The 26,677-nt window shown below is 36.8% G+C and overlaps 1 protein-coding gene across 5 annotated transcripts in view; it reads left to right on the top strand.

The window, feature by feature from the left end:
• The first annotated feature begins 1,606 nt into the window (after positions 1 to 1,606).
• The window catches only part of LOC116273153 (dmX-like protein 2), a 38,582-nt gene continuing 13,511 nt past the window's right edge, over positions 1,607 to 26,677 (top strand). Inside the window, exons 1-11 of one of the 5 annotated variants that reach the window (XR_004181621.1) lie at positions 1,607 to 2,081; positions 6,458 to 7,539; positions 7,948 to 8,139; positions 9,763 to 9,839; positions 11,393 to 11,523; positions 13,658 to 13,906; positions 16,826 to 17,004; positions 21,969 to 22,096; positions 22,629 to 22,714; positions 23,400 to 23,601; positions 24,767 to 24,884. Coding sequence is in view for 3 of the 5 variants with exons in the window: in XM_031662114.1 (XP_031517974.1) it covers positions 1,832 to 2,081; positions 6,458 to 7,539; positions 7,948 to 8,139; positions 9,763 to 9,839; positions 11,393 to 11,523; positions 13,658 to 13,906; positions 16,826 to 17,004; positions 21,969 to 22,096; positions 22,629 to 22,714; positions 23,400 to 23,601; positions 24,767 to 24,884 (2,694 nt within the window). In the remaining 2 variants the exon portion in view is untranslated. The remainder of the gene's footprint in view (positions 2,082 to 6,457; positions 7,540 to 7,947; positions 8,140 to 9,762; positions 9,840 to 11,392; positions 11,524 to 13,657; positions 13,907 to 16,825; positions 17,005 to 21,968; positions 22,097 to 22,628; positions 22,715 to 23,399; positions 23,602 to 24,766; positions 24,885 to 26,677) is intronic. The other 4 variants (XR_004181620.1, XM_031662115.1, XM_031662114.1 and 1 more) reach the window with 4 other exon arrangements.

Below are 26,677 nucleotides of genomic sequence, written 5' to 3'. Positions count from 1 at the left end.
ATTCTTTTTTCAACGTTTTTAGTTTCTTTGCGCTGGTTATGTAGTTCCTCCTTTAGCTCTGAGAAGTTTGATCAATTGAAGCCTTCTTCTCTCAACTTGTCAAAGTCATTCTCTGTCCAGCTTTGTTCCCTTGCTGGCGATGAGCTGCGTTCCTTTGGAGGGGGAGATGTGCTCTGATTTTTTGAATTTCCAGCTTTTCTGCACTGCTTTTCCCCCATCTTTGTGGTTTTATCTGCCTTTGGTCTTTGATGATAGTGATGTACTGATGGGGTCTTGGTGGGGTGTCCTTTCTGTTTGTTAGTTTTCCTTCTAACAGGACCCTCAGCGGTGGGTCTGTTGGAGTTTGCTTGAGGTTCACTCCAGACCCTGTTTGCCTGGGTATCAGCAGCGGAGGCTGCAGAAGATAGAATATTGCTGAACAGCAAGTGTTGCTGTTTGATTCTTGTTCTGGAAGCTTCCTCTCAGGGGTGTACCCCACCGTGTGAGGTGTGAGTTGTCGGTCTGCACCTAGTGGGGGATGTCTCCCAGTTAGGCTACTCGGGGGTCAAGGACCCACTTGAGCAGGCAGTCTGTCCGTTTCCAGATCTCAGCCTCCGTGCTGGGAGATCCACTGCTGTCTTCAAAGCTGTCAGACAGGGGCATTTACCTCTGCGGAGGTTTCTGCTGCTTTTTGTTTAGCTATGCCCTGTCCCCAGAGGAGGAATCTACAGAGGCAGGCCAGCCTCCTTGAGCTGTGGTCGGCTCCACCCAATTCAAGCTTCCTGGTGACTTTGTTTACCTACTTAAGCCTCAGCAATGGCAGGCGCCCCTCCCCTAGCCTCGCTGCCACCTTGCAGTTAGATCTCAGACTGCTGTGCTAGCAATGAGGGAGGCTCTGTGGGCATGGGACCCTCTGGGCCAGATGTGGGATATAATCTCCTGGTGTGCCATTTGCTAAGACCCTTGGTAAAGCGCAGTATTAGGGTGGGAGTTACCTGATTTTCCAGGTGTTGTGTGTCTCAGTTTCCTTTGGCTAGGAAAAGGAGTTCCCTTCCCGCTTGCACTTCCCACGTGAGGTGATGCCTCGCCCTGCTTCAGCTCTCTCTGGTTGGGCTGCACCCACAGACCAGCACCGACTGTCTTACACACCCTAGTGAGATGAACCCGGTAGCTCAGTTGAAAATGCAGAAATCGCCCGTCTTCTGTGTTACTCATGCTGGGAGCTGGAGGCTGGAGCGGTTCCTGTTCGGCCATCTTGGGCACCGATTATCAGTACTTAAGATTTTAAAATTGGAAGGTTAGCTTAGAAGATATTCAAGCAAAGACAAGTGTTGACTGAGAGATGCTCATATTGCCTGAATGACCTCAAATGCTCAGAACTGGTAGTTGCATTAGCATATAGGCTCCCAGAGACTATGAATAGAACATGTGGCTTTATTTCCTAAGTTATTTACTATTTAAATATGAGGCAGATAGTAATAATTATGTTTATGCAGAAATATATTTGGAAATTAAGAGGAAGTGGTATATAAATTCTAGTGTTGTATGTAGTATTTACTTTAAAAATGAATGTTATTTAAATTGATCTAAGTCTGAGATGATATTAATATACTTTGTTTCATGCTTATTTTATAAATGTCTAGTTTGGAAGCTACTAAGTTCCAACCTGTTACTCTTTTTGCTATTCCTTAATCTCCTATCAATCATTTAACTACCCTTCACTGTCTCTTCCCCCACCATGAGAATATAAATGGTAGATAATTTCAGGGTATTGATGGGATATTTCGTCTCTCTAATTATCATTAAATAAGATAAGTATTAAAATTTAAATTTGCAGGTATGTCTTGAAAAAATGGAAGATATTCAGCTAGCCATGGTTATTGCCCGTTTATATGAATCTGAATTTGAGACTTCATCCACTTATATATCCATCCTAAATCAGAAGATTTTGGGTTGCCAAAAGGATGGCTCAGGATTCAGTTGCAAAAGATTACATCCTGATCCTTTCCTGCGTAGTCTTGCCTATTGGGTAATGAAAGATTACACCCGAGCCTTGGACACATTACTGGAACAAACACCAAAGGAGGATGATGAACATCAAGGTAGGACATTTTGTGGTTTTCTTTTTTTTGTTTTTTAAAGGAAGAGACACTTTCTGAACTAATGTTCACTTAGATTAAGAAAAATCATTACCAGATTTGCTTTTCAACTTTGAGAATTTATTATTAAAATTTCTTGTGTGGCTAAAGGATTAGATAGGATTACCATCCTATTCTAATTACATTTATATTTAACAAGCATACAAAAACTTTATGCCTCTGTGGTAAATTTTCTTTTTTCCTTGTTGTCCTAAATAATTTAGATATTACAAGCACTTAAGGATATTTATCAGCATTGTTTGCAATAATTTGAAAGGAATGGAACATTTTAAGTTTTTGTCAGTAGAATAGTTAAATACATTTTAATATATCCACATATAGAATCAGTGTGTCATTAAAAATTGAGGTAGATAGATGTGTTAATATGTGCTGTATTTTTAAGTGAAAAAAGTAAGATGCACAGCAGTGTGGTTCTTGTTGCATTTGACATATATATGTTGTACACACATGCACCTGAATGTGCACACATGTTGTGTCTGCCTCCTCCATTTCCTTTGGTTGTTTCCTGAAACAAATCATAAGAAATGAAATACTGGTCATTGGTCACTGACTGCCTTTTGGGAATAAAAATGAGGAGATCCTTGTCTTTGACATTTGACAACTTGACCATGTGCCTTGGAGAGGATCTTTTTAGGTTGAATCTATCTGGGATTATTGGAGCACCCTGGACCTAGATGCCTATCTCTTTCCCAAGACTTGGGAATTTTGGGCTGTTACTTTATTTAGTATGTTTTCCTCACCTTTTCCTTTTTCTTCTTCTGGAATGCCCATAATATGAATATTTGTTTACTTAATGGTGTCCCATAAATCCTTTAGGCGTTCTTCATTATTTTTTTTTCTGTTCCTCCTCATCCTCCTCCTTCCTTCTTCTTCTTTTTTTTTTTTTTTTTTTTTTTTTGGTCTGCCTGAGTTATTTCAAAAGACCTATCTTCAAGTTCAGAAATTCTTTCTTTTGCTTGGTCTAGTCTGTTGTTTAAGCTCTTGATTTTATTTTTTTATTTCATTCATTGAATTTTTTACCTGTAGTATTTCTGTTTGGTTCTTTTGTATGATACCTTTCTTTTTGGTGAATTTCAAATTCACATCATGAATTCTTTTCCTGATTTCTTTTAGTTGTATATCTGTATTCTTTTGTATCTGAATGAGTTGCCTTAGGACTATGATTTCCTTAATTATTTTTCTGGCATTTCATATGTTTCCTTATGACTGGAGTCTATTACTGGAGAATTAGTATTTTCCTTTCCATTTTTTTCTTTGGTGTCATAGTTCCTTGCTTTCTCATGGTTGGTGTGTTTCTACATTGATCCTATGCATCTGGTGGAAAAAGTTGCCTCTTCTAATTTTATGGAGTAGGGTTTATAGGGAAAGACTTGTTATTATGAATAGGTCCTCAGGTGTTGGTGTGGTGGAGTGCATTGGTTAGATGGATACAGTAGTGTAGTCTCCATGTAGCTTCTTCAGCTGTAATCCACATTAGTGGCATTTGCAATCCTCTCAGTTGCCTAGGCTGAGTTTGCGGTGATGGTCATGTAGCTTTGCCAGGATGGCCTTGTTGGACAGTTTGTCAGGTCGGGGTGCATATGTGCACACAATGGGTCAGTCAGCTTAGGGTCTGGTTGGCTGGGATTGGGGCCACAGGTCTGTTACTCTGGCCAGGAGTGTGGGTACATGGTCACTTGGCCAGCCTGGAGGTGTGCCTGCCAGAAGCAGCCTGCAGGTCTGTTTCTCAGGCCTCATATGTGGGCTCATAGCTACTCAGCTGGCCTGGTGTTTTGTCTCCTGGGGGTGGGGACAAGGCTGTTTCTCAGGCCCATGACATGATTGCATGGCTGCTCAGCTGTCCTGGGGGTGTTTCTGCAGGGTGTTGCCCATGGGTTATTTGTATACCTGTGATGCAGGTGCAGGGCTGCTCAGCTGTTCTGGGACTATGTTGGCTGGGGTGGCAGTCAGGCTGCTCCTCAGGCCTGAGGTGTGGGCATAAGGCTGCTCATCTGGCATGGGGGAATTTCTGCTACGGGCCTATGGTGCTGTTTCTCCGGTCTGAGGCTGGTGCAAGGCTGTTCAACTGGCTAAGGGGTATGCACACTGCGGGCAGCCTGCAGTACTGTTTGACCAGGCTGGGATGTGTCCACCAGGGATAGCCCACAGGGCCGTGGAAATGGGCTCTTGGCTGCTTGGCTGGCCTGGTGGTGTGCTGCCAGGGGCGGCCTGAAGGACTATTTCTTGGGCTTTGATTGCAGGCACAGGGCCTTTGGCAGGCCAGAACTCTGAGTTCAGGGAGCAGGGGTGCTGCAGGCTGTTTCTGAGGTCCTGAGTGTGGGCATGTAGCTTCTTTGCTGGCCCAGGTGCATATCAGCTGCTCATAGGCTTGGGGACGTCTCTCATTTGGGGGAGGGTATGTATGTAGTGGTTTAGCTGGCTGAAGGGCAGGTTCACCCTGGGCAAGACTGCCAGATTGTTTCTCTGACTAAAAGCGTGATGGTAGGGGTTGATTTCCCTGCCATGCAGGACCAAAGTCATAGCCAATCGTGGACCTAGGCTCTGCATAGCTGGGATTGTAGCATTCAGCTACCCATGTGGGCTTGGAATGAAGATGGGGCCCCAGTGTTGGAGAGGTACAGTGACTCCTGGCCCCCAGAGCAGTGCGCATGCCAGAGGTGACTGGTCTCAAGATAGTACTTTGCTGCAGCAGCTTGGCTCACTGGCGGTAGGTGGAGGGCACACACCTTATGCTCCTAATCTGGGGCAATGCAGTTGCATGAATTTCTGACATCTCTCCAAACTGGACACAGGGTTTGCAAGTACTGTGGGATTCTTCTATTGTAAGGACTGTAGATGTTTGTAGTGGCCATGAGGGCTAGTGGGGATCTTCTGTTTACCTTTTCCCCTCTGCAATGAGAAGTTCTTCCTGACTGTGGGCAGATCCAGTCTGGGTAGGGGAGATAGGGCTGCAGAGGCTGGGTACCTCCACACTGCTGTCCTAGACTTGCAGTCACCACAGGTGCATCTCCACTCCCCTGCTGCACTCTAGTGCTCTCCCTTTGACACTCCAGTCAAATCTTAGCTGTTTATTCATTGCCTTGGTCCTTTCTTTTTGGAGGATGAATGCCAGGTGTGTCTAGTCAGCCATCTTGCTGACATCATTCTCTTGGTTTGTTTTTATGGATGCTCAGATTGTTCTGTCTTTCACAAATGGAGCTTCTTCAGGTTTCTGAATTATTCTGGCATTATTTCTTGATAGTTTTCTTGCTTTCTGGTATTACAGAATGTTTCAGGCTCATCTTGTACGTTTCCTGCCCCAGACCTGGAAATGACCATTCCTCCAAAGCATTCTGCTTCCTTTTAGTGGGGAATAATATTTGGAAACTATAGTCTGGGCACTGGGATCCTCATTGGTACTAATCTTGTCATAATTTCTAGACTGTTGCAATGAATGGAATTAGGGAATTTTTTTTCCTTAAGAATTCAGGAGTTTACACTGATATTTCTCATGCACATATAGATTATAGGGTTCTTTCTTCTTAGATGTCAAGTTTGTGTCTTATAATGAAATGCTTGAATTCTCATGGCATGAATGTACTTATTTGCTATCTGTGTGCATATAAGTTTCAGAATAATAATACAGATATTTTTATAATAACATGATTCTGAGCATAATTTAAGCTTTTTTGCAGATTTTTTTGGTTTTATGGTGCATTCTGCTAAGGATGTACAGTCAAATTACTTGTTTTTAACTCACTTTTTAGATTTCATCTCTGTGTGATTATGCTACCAACTCGATAGATTGATTTGTTTAATTTTACCTTTTGTGAATTGTGGTTTAGATTTGATTTTATTTTAAAATTATGTAAAATGTTGACATGGTGTTGAAATAAAATATATAAAACCAGTGTATTTTCAGAGGAATCTAGCTTTTTTCCTCTGTTTTGCTCTCCCTTTTTAAGGAATCAGTTAAAATTTTTTTGTGTTTGTCTTCCATTTAAAAAAGATAAGCCAATATGCATGGGTGTGTATTTGTATTTCCTCTTCACTGTCTTACATAGATAAAAGGTGGTTACTACATGTACTTTCTGCATCTTCTTTTTCTTAGTGTATCCTGGACATCATTCTATAGTGATGGGAATCACTCCATAGCATATTGGGAAATTCTTTTTATTTCAGCTGTACAGTTTTAATGATTGTATGTGCCATAGTTTAACCTATCGTAGGTTAATATTTACATGTTTTTTTTTTAAGAAATGCTGACGTATTTTATTGTTTTGTAATGTAAATACATATTAACATAATGCTTTGTGATTTTATCTCCTTGATTTCCATAGTTATCATCAAGTCTTGTAACCCAGTGGCATTTAGTTTTTATAACTACCTTCGAACTCATCCTTTGCTCATTCGAAGAAATCTTGCCTCCCCTGAAGGAACTTTGGCAACCTTAGGTCTCAAAACTGAGAAGAACTTTGTTGATAAAATTAACCTCATAGAAAGAAAATTATTCTTTACCACTGCAAATGCTCATTTTAAAGTTGGATGCCCTGTTTTAGCCTTGGAGGTACTCTCCAAAATTCCAAAAGTAACCAAAACATCTGCCTTATCTGCAAAAAAAGGTCAGCCTGACTTCATTTCTCACAAGATGGATGATGTACCTTCACAGTCAAAAGCTCTGAGTGATGGCAGTGGAAGTTCTGGTATTGATTGGTCAAATGTAACTTCATCACAGTATGACTGGAGTCAGCCAGTAGTAAAAGTTGATGAGGAACCTCTTAATCTTGATTGGGGTGAAGATCACGACAGTGCCTTAGATGAAGAGGAAGAAGATGCTGTTGGTTTAGTGATGAAAAGTACAGATGCCAGGGAAAAAGATAAACAATCAGATCAGAAGGCCTCAGACCCTAACATGTTATTAACACCTCAGGAAGAGGATGGTCCTGAAGGTGATACTGAAGTTGATGTGATTGCTGAGCAACTAAAATTCAGAGCTTGTTTAAAGATCCTTATGACTGAATTAAGAACATTGGCTACAGGTTATGAAGTAGATGGAGGGAAACTCAGATTTCAACTCTACAACTGGCTTGAAAAGGAAATTGCTGCCTTGCATGAGATATGTAATCATGAATCAGTTATTAAAGAATATTCTAGTAAGACATATTCCAAAGTAGAGAGTGATCTACTTAATCAGGAAGAAATGGTAGACAAACCAGATATTGGTTCCTATGAGCGCCATCAAATAGAAAGAAGAAGATTGCAGGCCAAACGAGAGCATGCAGAAAGACGAAAGTCGTGGTTGCAGAAAAACCAAGATCTCCTGAGAGTGTTTCTCAGCTACTGTAGCCTTCATGGGGCCCAAGGTGGTGGTCTGGCTTCAGTAAGGATGGAACTCAAATTTTTGCTACAAGAATCACAACAGGTGTGAATATCACTTTTTTTCCAATCTTGGTTATTTCAATAATTTCAGTAGCTCTTGCAGTCATAGCTATAAAGCTCTTTTACTACTTTTTACTAGTTAATCTAAATATATTCAGCTCCTTTCTTTATAGGAGGCAGATATTTATACTCTATGTGGTCTTAGACTGAAGTTTTGATAACAAGGAGTAGGCTTAAAAGCTTGAGAGTATTCTTGTGTGTCATATTTCTCTTTATATACCATCTACATCTAGCATAGTACCTGGTACATACTGGGTACTCAATAAATTTGTGTAAAATTAGTGATCGAACATACTCCCTTTACACAATGTTTATCACCAGTATTTCTATCAGATAATTGATGAAATTTTTTTTAACTACTTTGAAAAAAATAATTCACTATCACCCACAGGAAACTACAGTAAAGCAGCTCCAGTCTCCACTACCACTGCCTACCACCCTACCTCTGCTTTCAGCAAGTATTGCATCAACAAAAACAGTCATAGCTAATCCTGTATTGTACTTAAATAATCACATCCATGATATACTTTATACTATTGTTCAGATGAAAACACCACCTCATCCCAGTATTGAAGATGTGAAGGTAATGTAAAGTTTATGATCATTTGATATTATACACACTGAGAAGGTAAATATGTTATACCTGTCTTTTAATTTGAACTTAGAGGAAATGTTTTAATGTGCTCTTATGTGCTACCTTTCTCACTCCTGATCAGTTCAAGACTATTTGTCCAATGAATGTAATTTAAAAGCAAGTGTTCTTACTTCTGGAAAAATTATTGTCTTCCTTTAAGACAGACAGATACTTTTGGCAATAAAACTAATTTTCTTGACAGTATTCTTGCCACTTAATATCCCTCTAGATCCTCCATTCCCCTTAAATGAACCATTAAGTTGGAAATATTTACGATTATTTGTTTACACGCCAAGATATTATGAAAATATAAGTTGGGGAGTATCTGGGAGGGAACCGTGATTGGTCACAAATGGTCCCAGAGAGAGTGTCCTTATTACTGTTTCCTTGGTGGTTGTGTTTATTGGAGGCAATAGTTAGAGGCAATCAGAGTTTCGGCAGTTACTATCGCAAACTATATTGATACCCCGTGCCAAGATCTTAAAAACTGATACAGTCCAAGAAACACTAGGGAGCTTGGCAGGATCTGGGGAGCTGATCAGACTTCCACTGTCCCAGCCTAAGTGTATTTGTGCTATGCTTTTTCCAGTTCTAGTGGCTGACGCACAATTCAGATCCCCCGTTTTCTTATTTTTTATTTGTTTTGTTTGACAAGCACATTTAATCTCTGGCGGTACATTCTTCTAAAGGCCTGGTTATAACCAGTTAGGGACTTCTCATCCATAGTATGAATTAACCTATATTAGTATTTTAGCAGAGATTATTTAAAGCATTTGTTATGTGAATAGGGACATGCAGAAAAGGCATAAAAAGCATATGAATTCGAAGTAAACATTTCTGATTCCTAGAAATTTGGGTAAGGCTTTCAAAGAGTAATCTGTATAACATATGAAACTGTTTCTAAGGTCTCTTCAAATTTAAAGATTTTGTGAGTCTGAAAATATTGATTCAGTATAGCATTTCAGGGTTTTGTTTTTTTTTTTAAATTATACGGAGAAATTTAAAACTTTCTAAATGTAAAATTCTAAGACTATCCTCAATTCATGAGTACCAAGTAAATTACTTACTTTCTGGAAAATTAGCTGTTTCACACAGTGATTGATACATTTACTAAAAAGATTTAATTCATTTTTATTGATAAGATCAAGTGTTTATTTTCAACAAGGTGAATTTCATGAGGCAAGCTTAAATAAAAGTTCTGAAAATTCTATTCTTATTTTGCTTCTGCTTTTTTTTGAATATTACTATTTAAGCTAGTAAGCTAGTTGTTAGGCTAGGACAAATCCCTGTAATACAAACATTAGCACTTTGCTCAGGGCCTGGTAAACGGCAGGCTCACAGTAAGTAAATGTTTGATTAAAATGTGTCTGAAACAATCAGCTTTGTTGTGGCATGTGTATAAAGGTGGGTGAGAGTTACTTTAGGAGATTTAAAGCAGAGTTAGTAGTCTCATCTAGGATTCAGTCTTATTTATGATGTTGCTAGGTTTCCTGGATGTTTTCTAATTTTTGAAATATTACTGTTGTGTAGAAATGTTAGTACAAAATGTAATTGTGGCTGTTTTGGTTTTAGGTGCACACACTTCATTCACTAGCAGCATCACTTTCTGCATCAATTTACCAAGCATTATGTGACAGTCATAGCTACAGGTAAAAAAAAAATCACCCAAAATAGTATTAATACAGCAAAAACAATTAAACTGTTCCAGAGTTATATTAAGTTTCTATTTCCTAGGGACTGAAAAATCCCTAAATATGACTGCCATGATATTTTAATAGATGAGAGAGAATCAGAAATAAAATAATTATTTGTTTAGTTATCACCTAGTAGTCACAGAGAAATAAAGTGACAAACAGTAAATGTAAATTACCATCATTACCATCTTTTTTGTTTTGAAGAAAGAAGAGTTTACTGTCCATAATAACTTATAATATGAAATTTTCTAGTTGTTTTTCCTTAGAAACAATTTCTTTTTGTATTGGATTAGCAGCTATTTATTTAGCTAATTATCCATTGAAATAAAAATACTTTTGAAAACTGAAAAAGTACATTCCTAAAATGGAATTATTTAAATTACTTTTACCTACCCATTTACATATGATGTAAAAGTCTTTGGAAGTGATATCAATTAGAAGAAAGGGACTGAATTTTTCCTAATGTAAAATTGCCTTCATTAGTATGTACTTTGCATTTTAATGACTAGAGCAATATAAGTAGCAAGAAATTGAATCACTTGGAAAGATAACCTAGATTTAAATGAATTATGTTAATAAATGAAAAGTTTATAATAGTAGATTCACATTAAATTGATATTAAATGTATGTCTAGCTTTCTTTCTTGTAATGGTAGCAGCCTTTTGTGGGAGCATTTGGTATCAAGTAAAGAATTATCTATCAAAATGGCCTGTACTCTGATTGTAACCTAATTAAGGCTGTGTCTAAATAACTCGAAAGTTTAGAAATGTAAATAAGGAAAGAAGTTGATTTAGTTGACTGTTGTCATCTAAATGATCAAAGATAACTTGTTTGATGTCAGTCACCATTAAAATGGCACCAAATGAAAATGCAAATACATTGTTTTTAAATATGTATTTTCCAGTTGGTCAGCTATGATTTACTAGACTTAGCTTGACTTTCTGCTTTTATATTTTCCCCAGCTTCACAAAGATAGCAATTATAGAGAGGGAAGTAAATATTATTAAACAATATTTAGGGACATTTAGTTTCAGGTTTAGGTATTTCTAAAATATGATTCTCCAGGTTTTAGTTCATATTTTAATTTAGAGTTAAGCTTGCACAACTTTTGAGAAAAGAAATGCAACCCACTAGTACCCTGAAACTTTCTGCCTACTATATCCTAGTACCAACAGTAGTCTCCTTGCCTCAGACTTTGTAAAAACACAAAATAAAAATTACTGCAAATAGAAAAGATTTTAAAGTATTAAAGTGGCATCTGGAGAAAATTCTAAAGGAATAAATGTCATCTGCCCAACATAGTAAAATTTGTTATTTTGTTTAAAAAAAAAAATAAGCATTTGTAACTAATTTCAATAATTTTCTAAAATAAATTTTTTTTAGAACAGTGAATGCATTTTAAGAATTTTTGTTTCTTAAAGTAGCCGTCTAAAATAGATGATGTACATAAAGTGCAGTTTTTTATTACCTCTCTTACAATGATAAATAACTAAACATATTTGTTTTAGCAGTCAAACAGAAGGAAATCAGTATACAGGAATGGCTTATCAAGGACTTCTTTTAAGTGATCGTAGAAGACTAAGGACAGAAAGCATTGAAGAACACGCAACACCAAATTCATCTCCTGCTCAGTGGCCTGGTGAGAATTTAAGTGATTTAAAAAAAAAAAATCTTCTATTTGGCAATTTCTTCTTAAAAGTCTGCTGACCAGTTTCCTGCTTGTTGCTGGATTTAGTGAGTGGTTTCTTGCTTTCTTTGTTTTTTGATGATATTTTTCTGCTATGGATTAGGAACTATGAAGTACTGCAGTATTGTCTGAAGACTCAGGAAGTTAAGGCTTCATAAAACCAGCTCTGTTAAGCAACGTAAAAAAGCAATGTCTTAACATCCTTCTTAAGGATGGAGCACATTATCTTTCTTAGGAATTTTGAATTAGAGTCTTAGAAAATCACAGACATACCAGAGAAAATATAGTTGTTCTTGGGCGTGTAAATTTATGTATTGGGGTAGGAGTGACTGACTGTTCTACGGTACATATATCATGCAGTCTGACAGTCCTTTTTTTCTGGTTGGCTCTCTTTCTCATTCTCTACCTCAGTTATTTCAAAACTTCTCCACTCTCTTCAGTACCTTAAGTGTATATTTCAGATTACTTTAACCATTGCCTTATAGAAACACATTGTTTTCATTTTAACCTCTTATTTCAAAATAATTTCAGACTTGCAAAAATTGCAAACATAATACTAAATTTCACCCAGATTCCTCAAATGTTAATGTTTTACCATGCTTGCTTTATCATTCATTTCTTCTCTCTCACTCACTTGCGTGTATCTAAGTGTATTTTTTTTTTTTTTTTTAAATTGAGAGTAAGTTGCAGACCTGGTATCCTTTTCCATCTAAACATTTTAATGTGTGTTTCCTATAAATAGACCTCACATAATTACCAAATTTAGCATTTATGTTCTCTAATCTACAGACCTTTTTTGAATTTTGCCAGTTGTCCCACTAATGTGCTTTTTGGGGCCCATATGTAACATTTAGTTGTCATGTCTCATTAGTCTCCTCTGATACGGAGTAAAGTCTTCCTTCTTTCTCTTTCACAACTTTGACATTTTGAAGAGTACCAGCAGGTTATTTTTTTAAAGTCTCTCTCAATTTGGGCATTTCTGATGTTTTCTTTTCCTTTCCCCCCCTTCCCCTTCCCTTTTCCCTTTCCCTTTCCCCTTCACCTTTCCCTTTCCCCTTTCCCCTTTCCCCTCCCCTTCCCTCCCCTTCCCTGCCTCCCCTCCCCCCCCTCCCCTTCCCTCCCCTTCCCTTCCCCCTTTCCTTCCCCCTCTCCTTTCCCTTCCTTTCTTTCTTTCCTTTCTTTCTGTTTTTTTTTTTTTGAGACAGAGTCTTGCTCTGTCTCCCAGGCTGGAGTGCAGTGGTGCAATCTCAGCTCACTGCAACCTCTGGCCTCCTGGGTTCAAACAATTCTCCTGTGTCAGCCTCCTGAGTAGCTGGGACTACAGGCGCCCGCCATCACGCCCAGCTAATTATTTTGTATTTTTAGTAAAGATGGGGTTTCACTGTATTGGTCAGGCTGGTCTTGAACTCCTGACCTCAGGTGATACACCTGCCTCGGCCCCCCAAAGTGCTGGGATTACAGGTGTGAGCCACCGTGCCCAGCCCTGATTTTTTTCTTAATGTTGGATTCAAGTTACGTATTTTTTGGCAGGGATACCACAAAAAAGATGTGCCTTTCTCAGTAGGAGGTATCAAGAGGCATATGATGTCATTTGGCCCCAACTGCTGTTAATTTTGATCACTTGGTAAGGTGGTTTCTGCCAAGTTTCTCCATTGTAAAGTTACTTTTTTTCCTTTGTAATTAATCAGTATCTTGTGAAGAGTTTGAGACTGTGTAAAATATTATACTTTCACTTGCTAATTTTAGCATCTAGTGATGATGTTTGCCCGAATCATATTACTGTGGGGTTACTAGACGGTGATTTTCTACCACTATCACTCATTTTATGTATTAGTTGAACTTCTACTGTAAGAAAGGGCTTCCCCTTCTCACCTTTGGTCCTCTACTCATTTATTATATCATTGTAGACAAATGGATGATTTTATTTTATAGGCTCTAATCCGTTCTTATCATTATTTATTTTATTGCTCAAATTATGGAAATATTTTGTAAAATATAAATGCATAATTTTGGATAAGTTGCAAATTTGGATGTTTTTTCCTTCTTCATCCTGACATACTTCTTATGATTTTATATTCCCTTATAGGTGTGAGCTCACTTATTAATCTCTTGAGTTCAGCCCAAGATGAAGACCAGCCAAAACTGAACATTTTGTTATGTGAAGCTGTTGTTGCTGTTTACTTAAGTTTATTGATACATGCTCTTGCTACAAATTCCTCCAATGAATTATTTCGGCTTGCAGCCCACCCATTAAATAATCGAATGTGGGCTGCTGTTTTTGGAGGTGGTGTAAAACTTGTTGTGAAACCTCGAAGACAATCAGAAAATATTTCAGGTAAGATAAGTTTGATACCAGTAATGTATGTAAATGTTAATAATTTTGAATGTTAAAATTTTTTAATGTTTTAAGAAATTTCACTTTGAAAATAAGCGATGCTTAAAGCATAACCACTCTTGTTATGACAGCAAATAATTAAACCCATGATATAATAAAAATATAGTTTGTTACTTTTATTTTTATAGAAATAATGTTTTTGAGGTTGATAAAGCAGGACATGTTTGAAGAAGATTAAAAATAGAGGAAAGGTAAAAAGGTAAATACAGAAACAATGTTAAGGAACAAAGTCATACAAAAAGGATAGTTCCTAAGAAAATAAAATGAAAACAAAAACAAAAAGGATAGTTCTTAATTAAAGAAAGAAAATTTAAATAAGTGTTCAAAATCTTTAGCGCATACCAGCATTTGGCTTCAGATTAAATGTATGGTCATGTGCAAGATAGCCATTCTGATCGTACACATGGTTTCAAAATTCTATTTTATTTTTATTCTCTAAAATATGTTCCCTTAGTCTTCCATGTGATAGTATTATTCCATTTTCCTTGTGTGTTTTTTCTTCCCTCATGGACCAGAATATATTTTTCATCCCACTTTTGAAGATGGTAGGATATGGTGAGGGTATAGACTGATGCCACAGGAAAGATTTCTGTCTTGATGCTCATATATAGAAATCATCTTAATTCATCCTTAGAAATGGACATATTACAGATGAGGAATCAGTGACACACAAGTTTAAATGACACTAACCTCTGTCTTCATTGTCTGTGATTGAGTTAAATAAATAGGTTCCTGTGTAAGTCATTGTAAGGGAGATGATCTCATCAACTCCCACTGCTTCCATTCCTCTGAATCTCTTTCTTGCTGCTTGTTTGTAGTCCACTTTAAACTTAAAAGTGTTTCCTCAAAATTGTTTATTTCTCTGCCTGAGTTTTCTGATTTTTTGTTCGTGGTAATTTATCCATCAAATCATCCATGCTTAAAACCTGCCAGTACATATTTATATTTGCATTAATTTATTCACTTAACACCTATCAGGCAATTAACAAATGATATTTCAGGTATGATAAGAACTGTGATAAAAACGGAGTAAGTGGAAAGAGAGTGATGAGGGAATGGGAATAGACCAGTTTAGTTAAGGGGGTTGGAAGACATGTTTCTGATGAGATAGTATTTGGGCAGAGCTGTAAGGAAGTTAGGAGTCACACCATGTGGATATCTGAGACCAGAGCATTCCAGGCAGATGAATGCAAAGGTCCCGAGGTAGAATTGAGTTTGGCCTTTTCCAAGAACTACCCGGGGACCATCATGGCTCTCGTGAAGAGGGGGAGTGTTGTAGGAGATGAGAATAGAAAAGTAGCGGGAATAAGGTCCTTTAGGATCATGGTAAAAGTGCTAGTAGTTCTAAAGAAAGAAAGGAGTGACATAATCTGATTCACCTTTTCAAAAGAAACGCTCTAGCTGCTTTGTGGAGAATAGACTGGGTAACATAAATAAGAGTAGGGAGCCTGGTAGTGGGGAGGCTAGTCCACTTAAAAGATAATTGTGGGTTACCATCAAGGATGAAAGGATCAACAAAGTATGTATGGTATATACGTGCAGTGCAGTGTTACTCAGCTATAAAAGGAATGAAATACTAATGCATACTATAATCTGTATGAACTTCAAAAATAGGCTAAGCCAAAGAAGCCACACACAAAAAGTCTCATATTGTCTGGTTCCATTTATATGAAATATCCAGAATAGGTAAATCCATATAGACAGAAAGTAGATTTGGTTGTCATGGGCTAGTGGGAGGGAGAAATAAGGAGTGACTGCTTATTGGATATAGGGTTTCCTTTTGGGGTGAGAAGAATGCTTTGGAACTAGATAGAGGTGGTGATTGCATGACATGTTAAATGTACTAAATATCACTGAATTGTACACGTTAAAATTGTTAATTTTATGTTGTGTAAATTTTGCCTCAATTAAAAAATAATAGTGATTTATCCTAGGGTGTTAGTTATGGTCAGAATGAAAAGTGATCATATTCTGGATATAGTTTGAGGTTAGAGCCAATGATTTGTTGATGAATTGTGTGGGGTAGGGAAGAAAGAAGAGTTGAGATAAAATTATTTTCTGTGATGGGGAGGTTTAGGAGAGGAGCAGGTTAACTTCTACTTTCTCGCCCTCTCATATCCAATTCCTGAATCCTTTTGCTATTTCTTTTGTGTATCACTCATATGCAACCCTTCTACTTTTTACCACCCACCATATTAGTGCAGGCCGTTCTTATGTCATCTTCCATCTTCCTCTCTAATTGATCAGACAAGCCATACTTCATTGTGTGACTAAAGCTTAAGAAGTGTTAGTGAGAACTGCCCAAAACACAAGTTCCCAGCTTCATAGCCACAGACTTGTCCTAACCTAACTCTGGACTTTGTTGTCGATATTACTTCCCTCCATAACTCCTGTCTACCAAAAATAATTGACTCCTCATTTACCCAAACCTTTGATTATTTGTTTATGTTGCCCTTTTCCATTTTCCCATTGAACTTTCGCCCTTCTTTTAAGGCACACTATTAAATTCTACATAGTCAGTGAATCTTTCTTGAACCTCATAGCCAGGGGTAATCAGTCAATCACTCACTTTAATATTTATTGAATATACCACTTATTTAGTATATTTTATATAGAATTACTTTAATCCGTATTTTATGGAGCACATGGCAAGATATGCTTTAATGCTTTATCTCCGTCTGCATCTCTGCCTTGACTGCTGGAAAGCTGATTCAGTAACTAGAAAAGTTTAGAAGCACAGGAATAAGTAATTTAGTCTAGACCAAAACATGGCAAGAGTAGGATAAAAAGAAAGCTTAACTCTATCAATTAACAATGGAAAATGAATGCTAGATTTTTTTTCCTTCTGTCTTCATTTAGCACCTCCTGTCCTTTCTGAAGACATAGATAAACACCGTAGGAGATTTAACATGCGAATGCTTGTCCCTGGAAGGCCTGTAAAAGATGCTACCCCACCACCGGTGCCTGCAGAAAGACCATCTTACAAAGAAAAATTTATTCCTCCTGAACTTAGTATGTGGGATTATTTTGTTGCAAAGGTAAGGAGTGTGAGGAATGCAAGCTATAAGATAAGTGTATCATCTCTTTTATTAACTCTTGCATGTGTCTCACATAGGAATGATGGGGTAGCTTTTGGATTGAATCACCGTAGTTTAGACATTTAATTTATTAAGTCCAGAAACTGAATATAGTAAATTTAAGGATGATCAGTTACTTGATGATGTAGGAGACAACTTAAAATCACATGGGAGTTGGGTATAAATCAGAAGTCAGGTTATTATATAATCAGCACTATCTTTTTCTAGTGACTGGAATACTTGTAGCTACCATCTAGGCACCTGCCTTCTAATTATCAGTGGCTCCCTTGGTAAGCATGGGATTAGAATAGAAGGAGATGGATGGACATTTGAGGGTTTTATCAGGCCATGATGAGGCCCCATGATACATCTCTGTTTTCCCAGAGCAAAGGAAACTTCTCAGGGGATCAGAATACTCATGGTGACTAGATCTGGTATAGCCCCATTTTATACCATCGTGGGTGCATGCTAATATTCGCTTTTCTGCACTTTGCTTTTTTGAGCTCATGATTCTCCTTCTATTGGTATGTTTCCCTCTTTACATGTGTTAACTCTGTTGTCACCTTGCTGTGCGTACATATTAGGGAATACATCTCCAGAGTGATGCCTCTTCCCATTTTTAGATTTTTATTAGATCTCAGAGTTATTGAGGTGCTGATCCCATTCCGTTTTTTGTATGCTAAGAAGCTGATCCTTAAAAAGTCTTTCAACGTGAGTTTAGAAGCTTTGTTTTGTTATCTAAAGACTTTGAGGCCAGGTGCAGTGGCTCATACCTGTAACCTCAGCACTTTGGGAGGCCAAGGTAGAAGGATGCTTACATCCAGGAGTTTGAGACCAGCCTGGACAACACAGACCATGTCTCTACCAAAAAAATTTAAAAACATAGGTGCAGTGGTATGTGCCTGTAGTCCTAGCTGTTTGAAAGGCTGAGGTGAGAGGATTGCTTGAGCCCAGGAGGTCAAGGTTGCAGTGAGCCATGGTTGTGCCACTGCACGCCAGCCTGGGTGTCGGACTGAGACAGTGTCTCAAAAAAAAAAAATACTTTGGTTATGTCAGTGGGTCTCAAAGTGTGGTCTCAGAACCGGCAGCATCAGCATTGCTTGGGACCTTGTTTGAATTGGAAATTCTTGGGTCCTCCCTCAGACCCCTCAATCAGAAACTCTGGGAGTGAGAAACAACAATCTGTGTCTTAACAAGCTCTCCAGATGGTTCTAATGTGTGCTAAAGTTTGAGAACTACGGGGTTAGGCACATTGTGAGTGCAGATTTCCAGGTTTACACTCTATCAGGGTCCAAGTTACACTGCCAGAGTCATTCTGGCCTATCCCTTAAAGCTGCCAATTGAGTTGCACTTAATTGTATTTAGCTAATAAACCAGGGAAGTAATAAAGTACTCTTAAAAATGTATAGGCAGTTCCCACTCCTACCTTTTTAAACTTTTTATTTGCCATGAATGAAAGCTCATTGCATCATTAATGTGAGTGATAACAACGTTAAGATTTGTAAATGGTAATGTGCTAAATTAATTTTTGTTTTTCAAAAATGTTTCCTCCTGATACATATTTTGAAAATTTGGAAAATGCAAAATATTATAAAGAAGGGAAATAACACTCATCTATGCTAAGATAACTGTTACCGTTTTGGCCAATTTACTTCTAATCTTTTTTCCTCAGATTAAAAAAGGTATATAATTGGATCAGTATATGTAGTTTTTTTCTGTTAACATTAAGGTAAACAGTTTTTATACCATTAAAAACTTATATAGCTATCATTTTTAAAACTTTAGTGTAGAAAGCTTCCAACATACACAAAAGGAGAGGTAATGGCATATGAATCTTTTATCTACCATCATGTAGCTTCAAAAATTATCTATTCATGGACAGTCTTGTTTCATTTTATACCTCACCCCACTACTTGATTGTTTGGAAGCAAATCCACCATGAAATTTCATTCAAAAATATTTCAGTATTTGTTTTTGAAAAAAAGAGGATTTTAAACAGATCTACAGTAGTGTTACACCCACTGAAGCACACTCACAATTCTTTAATATTATCACATATTCAGACAGTATTCGCATTTCACCAATTGCATCTTAAATGTTTTTATATAGTTTATTTGTTCAAATCAGGATCTAAAATACAATTCATACCTTGCAAGTGGTTGCTACATCTTCAGTCTCTTTTAATCTATAGGCTCCACCTCCGTCTCTCTCTCTCTCTCTTTTTTTTTTTTTTTTTAAACTTACCTCCCTCTTTTTTTGTTTCCCCTGAAAGAATTTTGACGTTTAGAATTTTTCAACGGATTTTGCCGATGGCATCACCATATTTTGTTCCTCTGAATCTTGTAAAGTGAAAGTTAAATCCAATTTCATTCTGATTGGATAGGAAGAGGGAGTGCAGGATTAACTTCATCGGTGGTTTTGTATATTTCTGTCAGGAAGCTTTTTATGATTTTAGTTGATCTTTGCCTACATTTATTATTTCAGTGAAAGTTTTAAATTATGATGATAAAATCCTGTCATTGATTTTTCATCTATATGCTGGAATGTCTCTTCATCAACCTATTCAGTTACCCTGAAGTACATTTTGAGTTGGAAAGACATGATAAATGCTTTATTCTTTGCTTTTGTGTACCAGTTTTCAAAATGATGAGTTGGTTCCCAAACATCCTTCAGAGAAGGCCAGTGAGTTTTGTTTCGCTTTCAGTTTTGTTATGAGCTTATAGATTTAAACATATGTTATATGTTTTAATCCATTGCAGTTATTTTCTCATGGGGCCTCAGATTATCCATCTTTGCCAGTGAGACTGAGAGCCTTTTCCACAGTTGGCTCCAAATCTTTTTGAGATTATTCCACTAGTGTTTGAGTTTGTCTGCTTTCTAGTTTTATTCTAGGCTAATCATGTGTATTTCCTGCCCGTGACTGAGAACAAGCTTTTTTTTTTTTTTTTAAAATAACCTGGTTCCTTTTTGTGAGAAATTATATTTGGAAATTACAGTCAGATGCTGGGGTGCTCACTCTCACTTGGTTGATCATTGCTTCTAGATAAGCGTCAATTATAGTGACCATGTAATTTTTCACTTTGATGAATACACTGTAGTTTACCTAATTAGCGATTTGATGTTTATAATGCCAAGAACAGTATCTTTTAAGATACATCTTGTTCATGAGCAGATTATTTCCTTAAGAAGTACTAGGTCAGGCTGGTATGGTGGCTCACACCTGTAATCCCAACACTTTGGGAGGCCGAGGTGAGTGGATCACGAGGTCAGGAGATCAAGACCATCCTGGCTAACACGGTGAAACCCCATCTCTACTAAAAATACAAAAAATTAGCTGGGTGTGGTGGTGGGCACCTGTAGTCCCAGCTACTCGGGAGGCTGATGCAGAAGAATGGCGTGAACCTGGGAGGTGGAACTGGCAGTGAGCCGAGATCGCACCACTGCACTCCAGCCTGGGTGACAGAGAGAGACTCCATCTCAAAAGAAAAAAAAAAAAAGAAGTACTAGGTCAAAGGTTATAAACTTAAATAAGGCTTTTAATACGTATTGCCAGATTATTTTCCACATTACTAATTTGTACTCTCTTGAGAATAGTGAGAGGAGGCATCTGACCTTAGTCCCTTATTAGCATTAAGTATTCCTTTTTCATTTTTGTTAATTTGATAGATTAAATGATTTGTATTTTCTGTTAGTGACATTAAAATTTTAATGATCTTATTGCCATTTGATTTTCCAGTTTGAGGTATTGACTGTTCATATTCTTACCTAAATTATCTATTGAGATTATGGCGTTTTTCCTTTTTATGGATATTTTATTTATCTAGGGATATTAATTTATCTTGTTAAACTTTTTCTAGTTTATTTGCTTTAAAATTTTGTTTATTATGCATTTGAAGTTTTAAAAAGTTTACCATGCACAGAAATTTTAAAAAGTTTAAAACTTAGATCTATCCGTACATTTCCTTATTGATTACATTATTTTTAAGCAGAAGTCTTTTCCACTAATAAATGTTTACATTTATTTTACCTTCCTTCTCTGTTTCCTCCTGTTCTTTCTCTTTCTCCTCCTCCTTAACTTTTAATTCTCTTATTTATCTAGAATAAAGTGAGGAACAGACTGGATCGGACTTCATCTCCCATCCCCACACTTAGCTAACTAGTTGTTCCATTATTATTCATTAAATAATCCTTCCTTTTCTCCCGCTGACTTAAGATGTTATCTTTATCAGATTAAATTCTTACATGTATATGATTTTTGCATTATATTTTTGTATCAATTGCTAGACTACATTTTTCTTACTTAGTTTAATATCCACTAAAAAAAAAATGGGATTTTTTTATTTAAAAAAAATTCCCCAGCTGATCTCATCTATTTTTTCTTCTCTAAGAACTTCAGAATCATTTTAAAGTTCCAAAATAGGAAGAGAAATTCCCAGGGGGATTTTTATTGAAATTATTTAAAGCCTATGTAAATTAACTTACAAAGAATTACAGTTTTTACACATTTCAGTCCTTCCCATCATATAATTTTATAAAGGTTTATAATTTCCTTCACAAAGCTGTCTCACAGCTTTCACAGTTGTCCTTTTGTATTTCTTTAGACTTTTCTAACTTTTTTATTGCTGATCTACAAGAAGAAAACTATTGATTTTAAACACATTTCATATCTAGCTATTCAGTTACTGAGTCTGAGAGTTTTACCTAGTCATCTTGACTTTTGTAAATGTAGCATCATCTGCGAAAGAAAATTTTTACTTATGCTGACACCATTTAAAATGTTTACTTTTATGTTAGAGCAAAAATAATTATATACTAAAAACATTTTCTATATTAAATATATAATACATAAATTATATAGTTAAAATATATTTTATATGTTTATAAAATTATAATCTTTAAAAAAATAACTTTATCTTTTATTGCAGCCATTTCTTCCTTTGTCCGATAGTGGTGTTATATATGATTCTGATGAAAGCATTCATAGTGATGAGGAAGATGATGCCTTTTTTTCAGATACACAAATACAGGAGCATCAAGATCCAAATTCCTATAGGTAAATAAGACTTTTCTTTTCTTTCTTTTTTTTTTTTGGCTTTTCTTTTTGTAGAAAATCCCAGTGTTATTAATTTTAAATAACATTATTATCCTGAATTTATATAAGAAATGACTTACGTTTCCAGGTAACAAATTCTGCACCTTTGAGGTCAATTTCTCCATAATATTTTCTCCACCTCCAAAGACTAGCTTTCATGGAGAATGCAAACACAAGCATTTTTAGTGAGGAAAAAATATGTAACTCATGGATATACTATTAGAATTTAATATATAATTTATTGGTATACTATTAGGATCCATGTGACTATGTGGTAAATCTTTTTCCATGAGGTAATTTTCAGCAAGTGTAATATGGTATTGCAAGTTTTTTATATTCAGTGACCACAAAGCTGTCATTTTTGCATAGTAAATTTCAATGACAGCTTTTTTTCTGGTTGGAGAGTGGGCTAAACAGTTGGCAGGGAACACCACTCTGTTTCTCCCATGATTTTATTTTTCACTTAAAGACTTTTTTGCTCCTTCTTGAACAGCTGGGCTCTTCTACATTTGACAATGGTTAAGCTAGCACTTCACAATGTCAAGAATTTCTTTCCTATTGCTGGACTGGAATTCTCTGGTGAGTTTGGAATTTAAAAATTAATGTTATTAAATATAATAAATTGCCGTCAAGTTTCTCTTTACAGAATCTATATAAAAGGTCCTTTGGCACTTAAAAACAGTGCATTAGATATTTTATAAAGTCTTGTTTATTTTAGGCTCCAATCTGTGACTTTATTTTTAGTTTTTTAGATAGAGTCTTGCTGTGTTGCCCAGGCTGTATTGCAGTGGTACGATCACAGCTCACTGCCAACTCTGCCTCGTAGGCTCAAGCCATCCTCCCACCTCAGTCTCCTGAGTAGCTGGGACTATAGATGTGCCACCATGCTGGGCTAATTTTTGTATTTTTTGTAGAGAAAAGGTTTCACCACGTTACCCAGGCTGGTCTTGAACTCCTGGGCTCAAACGATCCACCTGCCTTGGCCTCCGAAAGTGCTGAGATTACAGGTGTGAGCCACCACACCTGGCTTTAGTCTAATACTTTAGTTTATATCAAGAATCACTCCCTACACAGAAGATGGAGAAAGAGCAGAAACCCACTTCTGTTTTGTTGAAAGCATTAAGAATCTAAACTGTATTACGTTAACATTTCCAGATTTATTTGTATTTTCAGAGGTTTTGTCTCAGAATTCAGATTCTATAAATATTTGGATGATAATCAGTATTTTTTATTAAAATAAATAACGTGTTCTGTCACCTTGTAGAGCTGCCTGTTACATCACCATTAGGTATTGCTGTGATTAAAAACTTGGAGAACTGGGAACAGATCTTGCAAGAGAAAATGGATCAGTTTGAAGGTCCACCCGCTAACTATATCAACACATACCCAACTGACCTTTCAGTGGGAGCTGGACCAGCTATTCTTCGAAATAAAGCAATGCTAGAACCTGAAAATACCCCATTCAAGTAAGAAAGCTCTTATAATGCTGATAAAGAGTATGGCTTAACTTTTCTGGAAGACAGTTTGGCTAAATATGCCAATATACTTTAAAACATTCATAATTTTGAACCTGCAGTCCTATTTTTAGCAGAATACCCTAAGAAAAATATCAGAAATTTGAATAGAATTTTTTCCCAGTATTATCTATAATTCATAGACATTCCATTTACATAAAGGAAAAATTCTTTATTGTATTAATTTCTGGTGTGGTGTTTTTTGTTTTTTTGTTTGTTTTTTTGAGACAGGGTCTCACTGTGTCTCCTAGGATGGAGTACAGTGGTGCAATCTCAGCTCACTGCAGCCTCAACCTCCTGGTTAACCCATCCTTTCACCTCTGCCTCCCGAGTAGCTGGAACTAGTGGCGAGTGCCATTGCACCTGGCTAATTTTTTTTGTATTTTTTGGAGAGACGGGGTTTCACCATGTTGCCCACGCTGAGACGGGGTTTCACCATGTTGCCCACGCTGGTCTCAAACTCCTGGGCTCAAGCAGTCCCCCAGCTTGGCCTCCCAAAGTGCTGGGATTACAGGCATGCACCACTGCACACGGCATATGTGCGTTCTTATTGTCAGAACTGTTACAGAATTTTTTTTCTAACAATCTATATATGCAAATAAGGTGCTTCTGGCTTTTGTCAGTAATTTAACAGTAAACACATTACAGGTTTTTAACTGATGTTTTGATCTTCTGCCTGCCCATGTACGTCCCTTTTGATAAGCAGCATGCTTTTTTTTTTTTTTTGAGATAGTGGACCCTGATTAATAGTATTTACTATTAAAATAAGGTTAAAAGAACAAAGCTTTTTAGCTTGTTAGGCTGTTAGAATTGATATCTATGACTTATATTCATTGCCGATATGCTTTAACCAAGAGAACCAACATAAAGTATAATTTAAAAAGAGAATAATAATTTGTCAGCTTAACTGGTTCATTTAGTGTGATTAGAGAATTAGTTGCTAGATGAAATGATTTTTAGGAGAACTAAAAATTAAAAGTAAACTGTACAGTTTTGTTGAGCTTAATGCTGTGTCTTCTTTGCAATAGATTGTGAAGGTTTTAAAAATAAATATCTACAAATATAAACATATTTTCTATACACTAAAATAGTGTGATATGTTAATTTTTTTTAATAGGTCCCGGGATTCTTCTGCATTTCCAGTCAAACGACTTTGGCATTTCCTTGTTAAACAAGAAGTCCTTCAAGAGACATTTATTAGATATATTTTCACTAAGAAAAGAAAGCAGAGTGAGGTATTTTGAGAAAAATATTTTCTATTGTAATTTTTCTTTAACATTTCTAAGGAAATCAGTGCTCGATTTATTCTGAAATTTTCTTTCTGGTTGGGTAATAGTCAAAGTTCACTAAACTACCGTGAACTAGTTTTAAGATAAAACCTTATAATTTTCATTTCATAGCAATGAAGCAACATAGGTACTTTGATAAATTACATATATTCAAGTGAAAGTTGGTACTTTATAGTATTTGTCATTAGGTTTTTACATGTAATAAACATTGTGATGGATGGTTTGAGGAATTTAATATATAAACTTACTCTATAATATTCTCCAAATATGTGTTTAAAATATAAAATAGCCCTTTAAAGGCATTTTATTTACTTAGGACTTAGAAATGAACAGAATGAAGATTTGAAGCAACACATTCAGGATACTTTTGTGAGAGAATAAACTACAGAAATAGCAAATACAAGATGAAGGAAGATTGCTCTTACAAAGCAAGGCAGAGGTTCTGCATTGCATGATTATTTTTAAGTTAATACAAATGTAATAGCAGACATGGTTCAAGAAGAACCAGCAGTTTGGGAGATTGGCAGATGACCTCTTCCTTATAAAAGTAGGACCTTTTATATGAGCATTTCAGTCTGTTTGGCTATTTAATGAGGTAATGGAGCAGTTTGAAGAGTGTTCAGAGTTGAGTGTCTGATGCAATTAAAAGTTTGGCAAACATGGCCAGGCATGGCGGCTCACGTCTGTAATCCCAACACTTCGGGAGGCTGAGGCAGGCAGATCACCTGAAGTCAGGAGTTCGTGACCAGCATTACCAACATGGAGAAACCCCATCTCTACTAAAAATACAAAAGATTAGCTGGGTGTGGTGGCGCATGCCTGTAATCCCAGCTACTTGGGAGGCTGAGGTAAGAGAATTGCTTGAACCCGGGAGGCAGAGGTTGCAGTGAGCCAAGATCGTGTCATTGCACTCCAGCCTGGGCAACAAGAGCCAAACTCCGTCTCAAAAAAAAAAAAAAAGATTTTGCAAACACAATCAATGAGAAGAAATGAATTATATTTTACTTAGAAAAGTGAAAACAGAGTCCATATGGCTCAGTTTCCCAAGATTAAAAGTATAAAACTGCTTCTCAGTTTTTCCTCATGCCTAGGGCAGTGGAACCTACCATACTTGTTCTTTTTCCCACTTACCCACTTACCTAGGGTAAGTGGTCAACCCTTATGAACAGTCATTTGTTTTCTCTGTGGATTAAAAAATTATGTACTTAAATGAGGAAGTAGAAGAATGAACTGTAGAGACCTTCTGAGTCCTAGTTATAAGCTTTTTCATAACAAAAGACCCTTATGGCATTGAAATTACTGATGTGAGCTTTGTTAGGGAAATCAGAGGCAAATTATTTGCCTCTTTCATTTAAACCACTATGTATAGCATTTCCTATAGTGATCCTGAGTCCAAATTCCATAAACTAAGATATAAGAATCTAAGATAGTGATTTGAAATAAAAGATTTTAGCCAGGCACAGTGGCTCACACCTGTAATCCTAGCACTAGGCGTGGGATCTCCTGAGTTCAGGAGTTTGAGACTAGCCTGGGCAACATGGTGAAACCCTGTCTCTACAAAAAATACAAAACAGTTATCCAGGTGTGATGGTGTATGCTTGTAATCCTAGCTACTTGCAGGGCTGAGGCAGGAGGATTGCTTGAGCCCGGGAGGTGGAGGTTGTAGTGAGCTGAGATCACACACCACTACACTCCAGCCTGGGTAACAAAGTGAGACCCTGTCTTAATAAGATTTCTGG

Source organism: Papio anubis, unplaced genomic scaffold, assembly GCF_008728515.1.
Source record: "Papio anubis isolate 15944 unplaced genomic scaffold, Panubis1.0 scaffold400, whole genome shotgun sequence".
NCBI lineage: Eukaryota > Metazoa > Chordata > Mammalia > Primates > Cercopithecidae > Papio > Papio anubis.
Note: the sequence above shows the minus strand (reverse complement) of the source record. Positions and strands in the feature narration are given on the sequence as shown.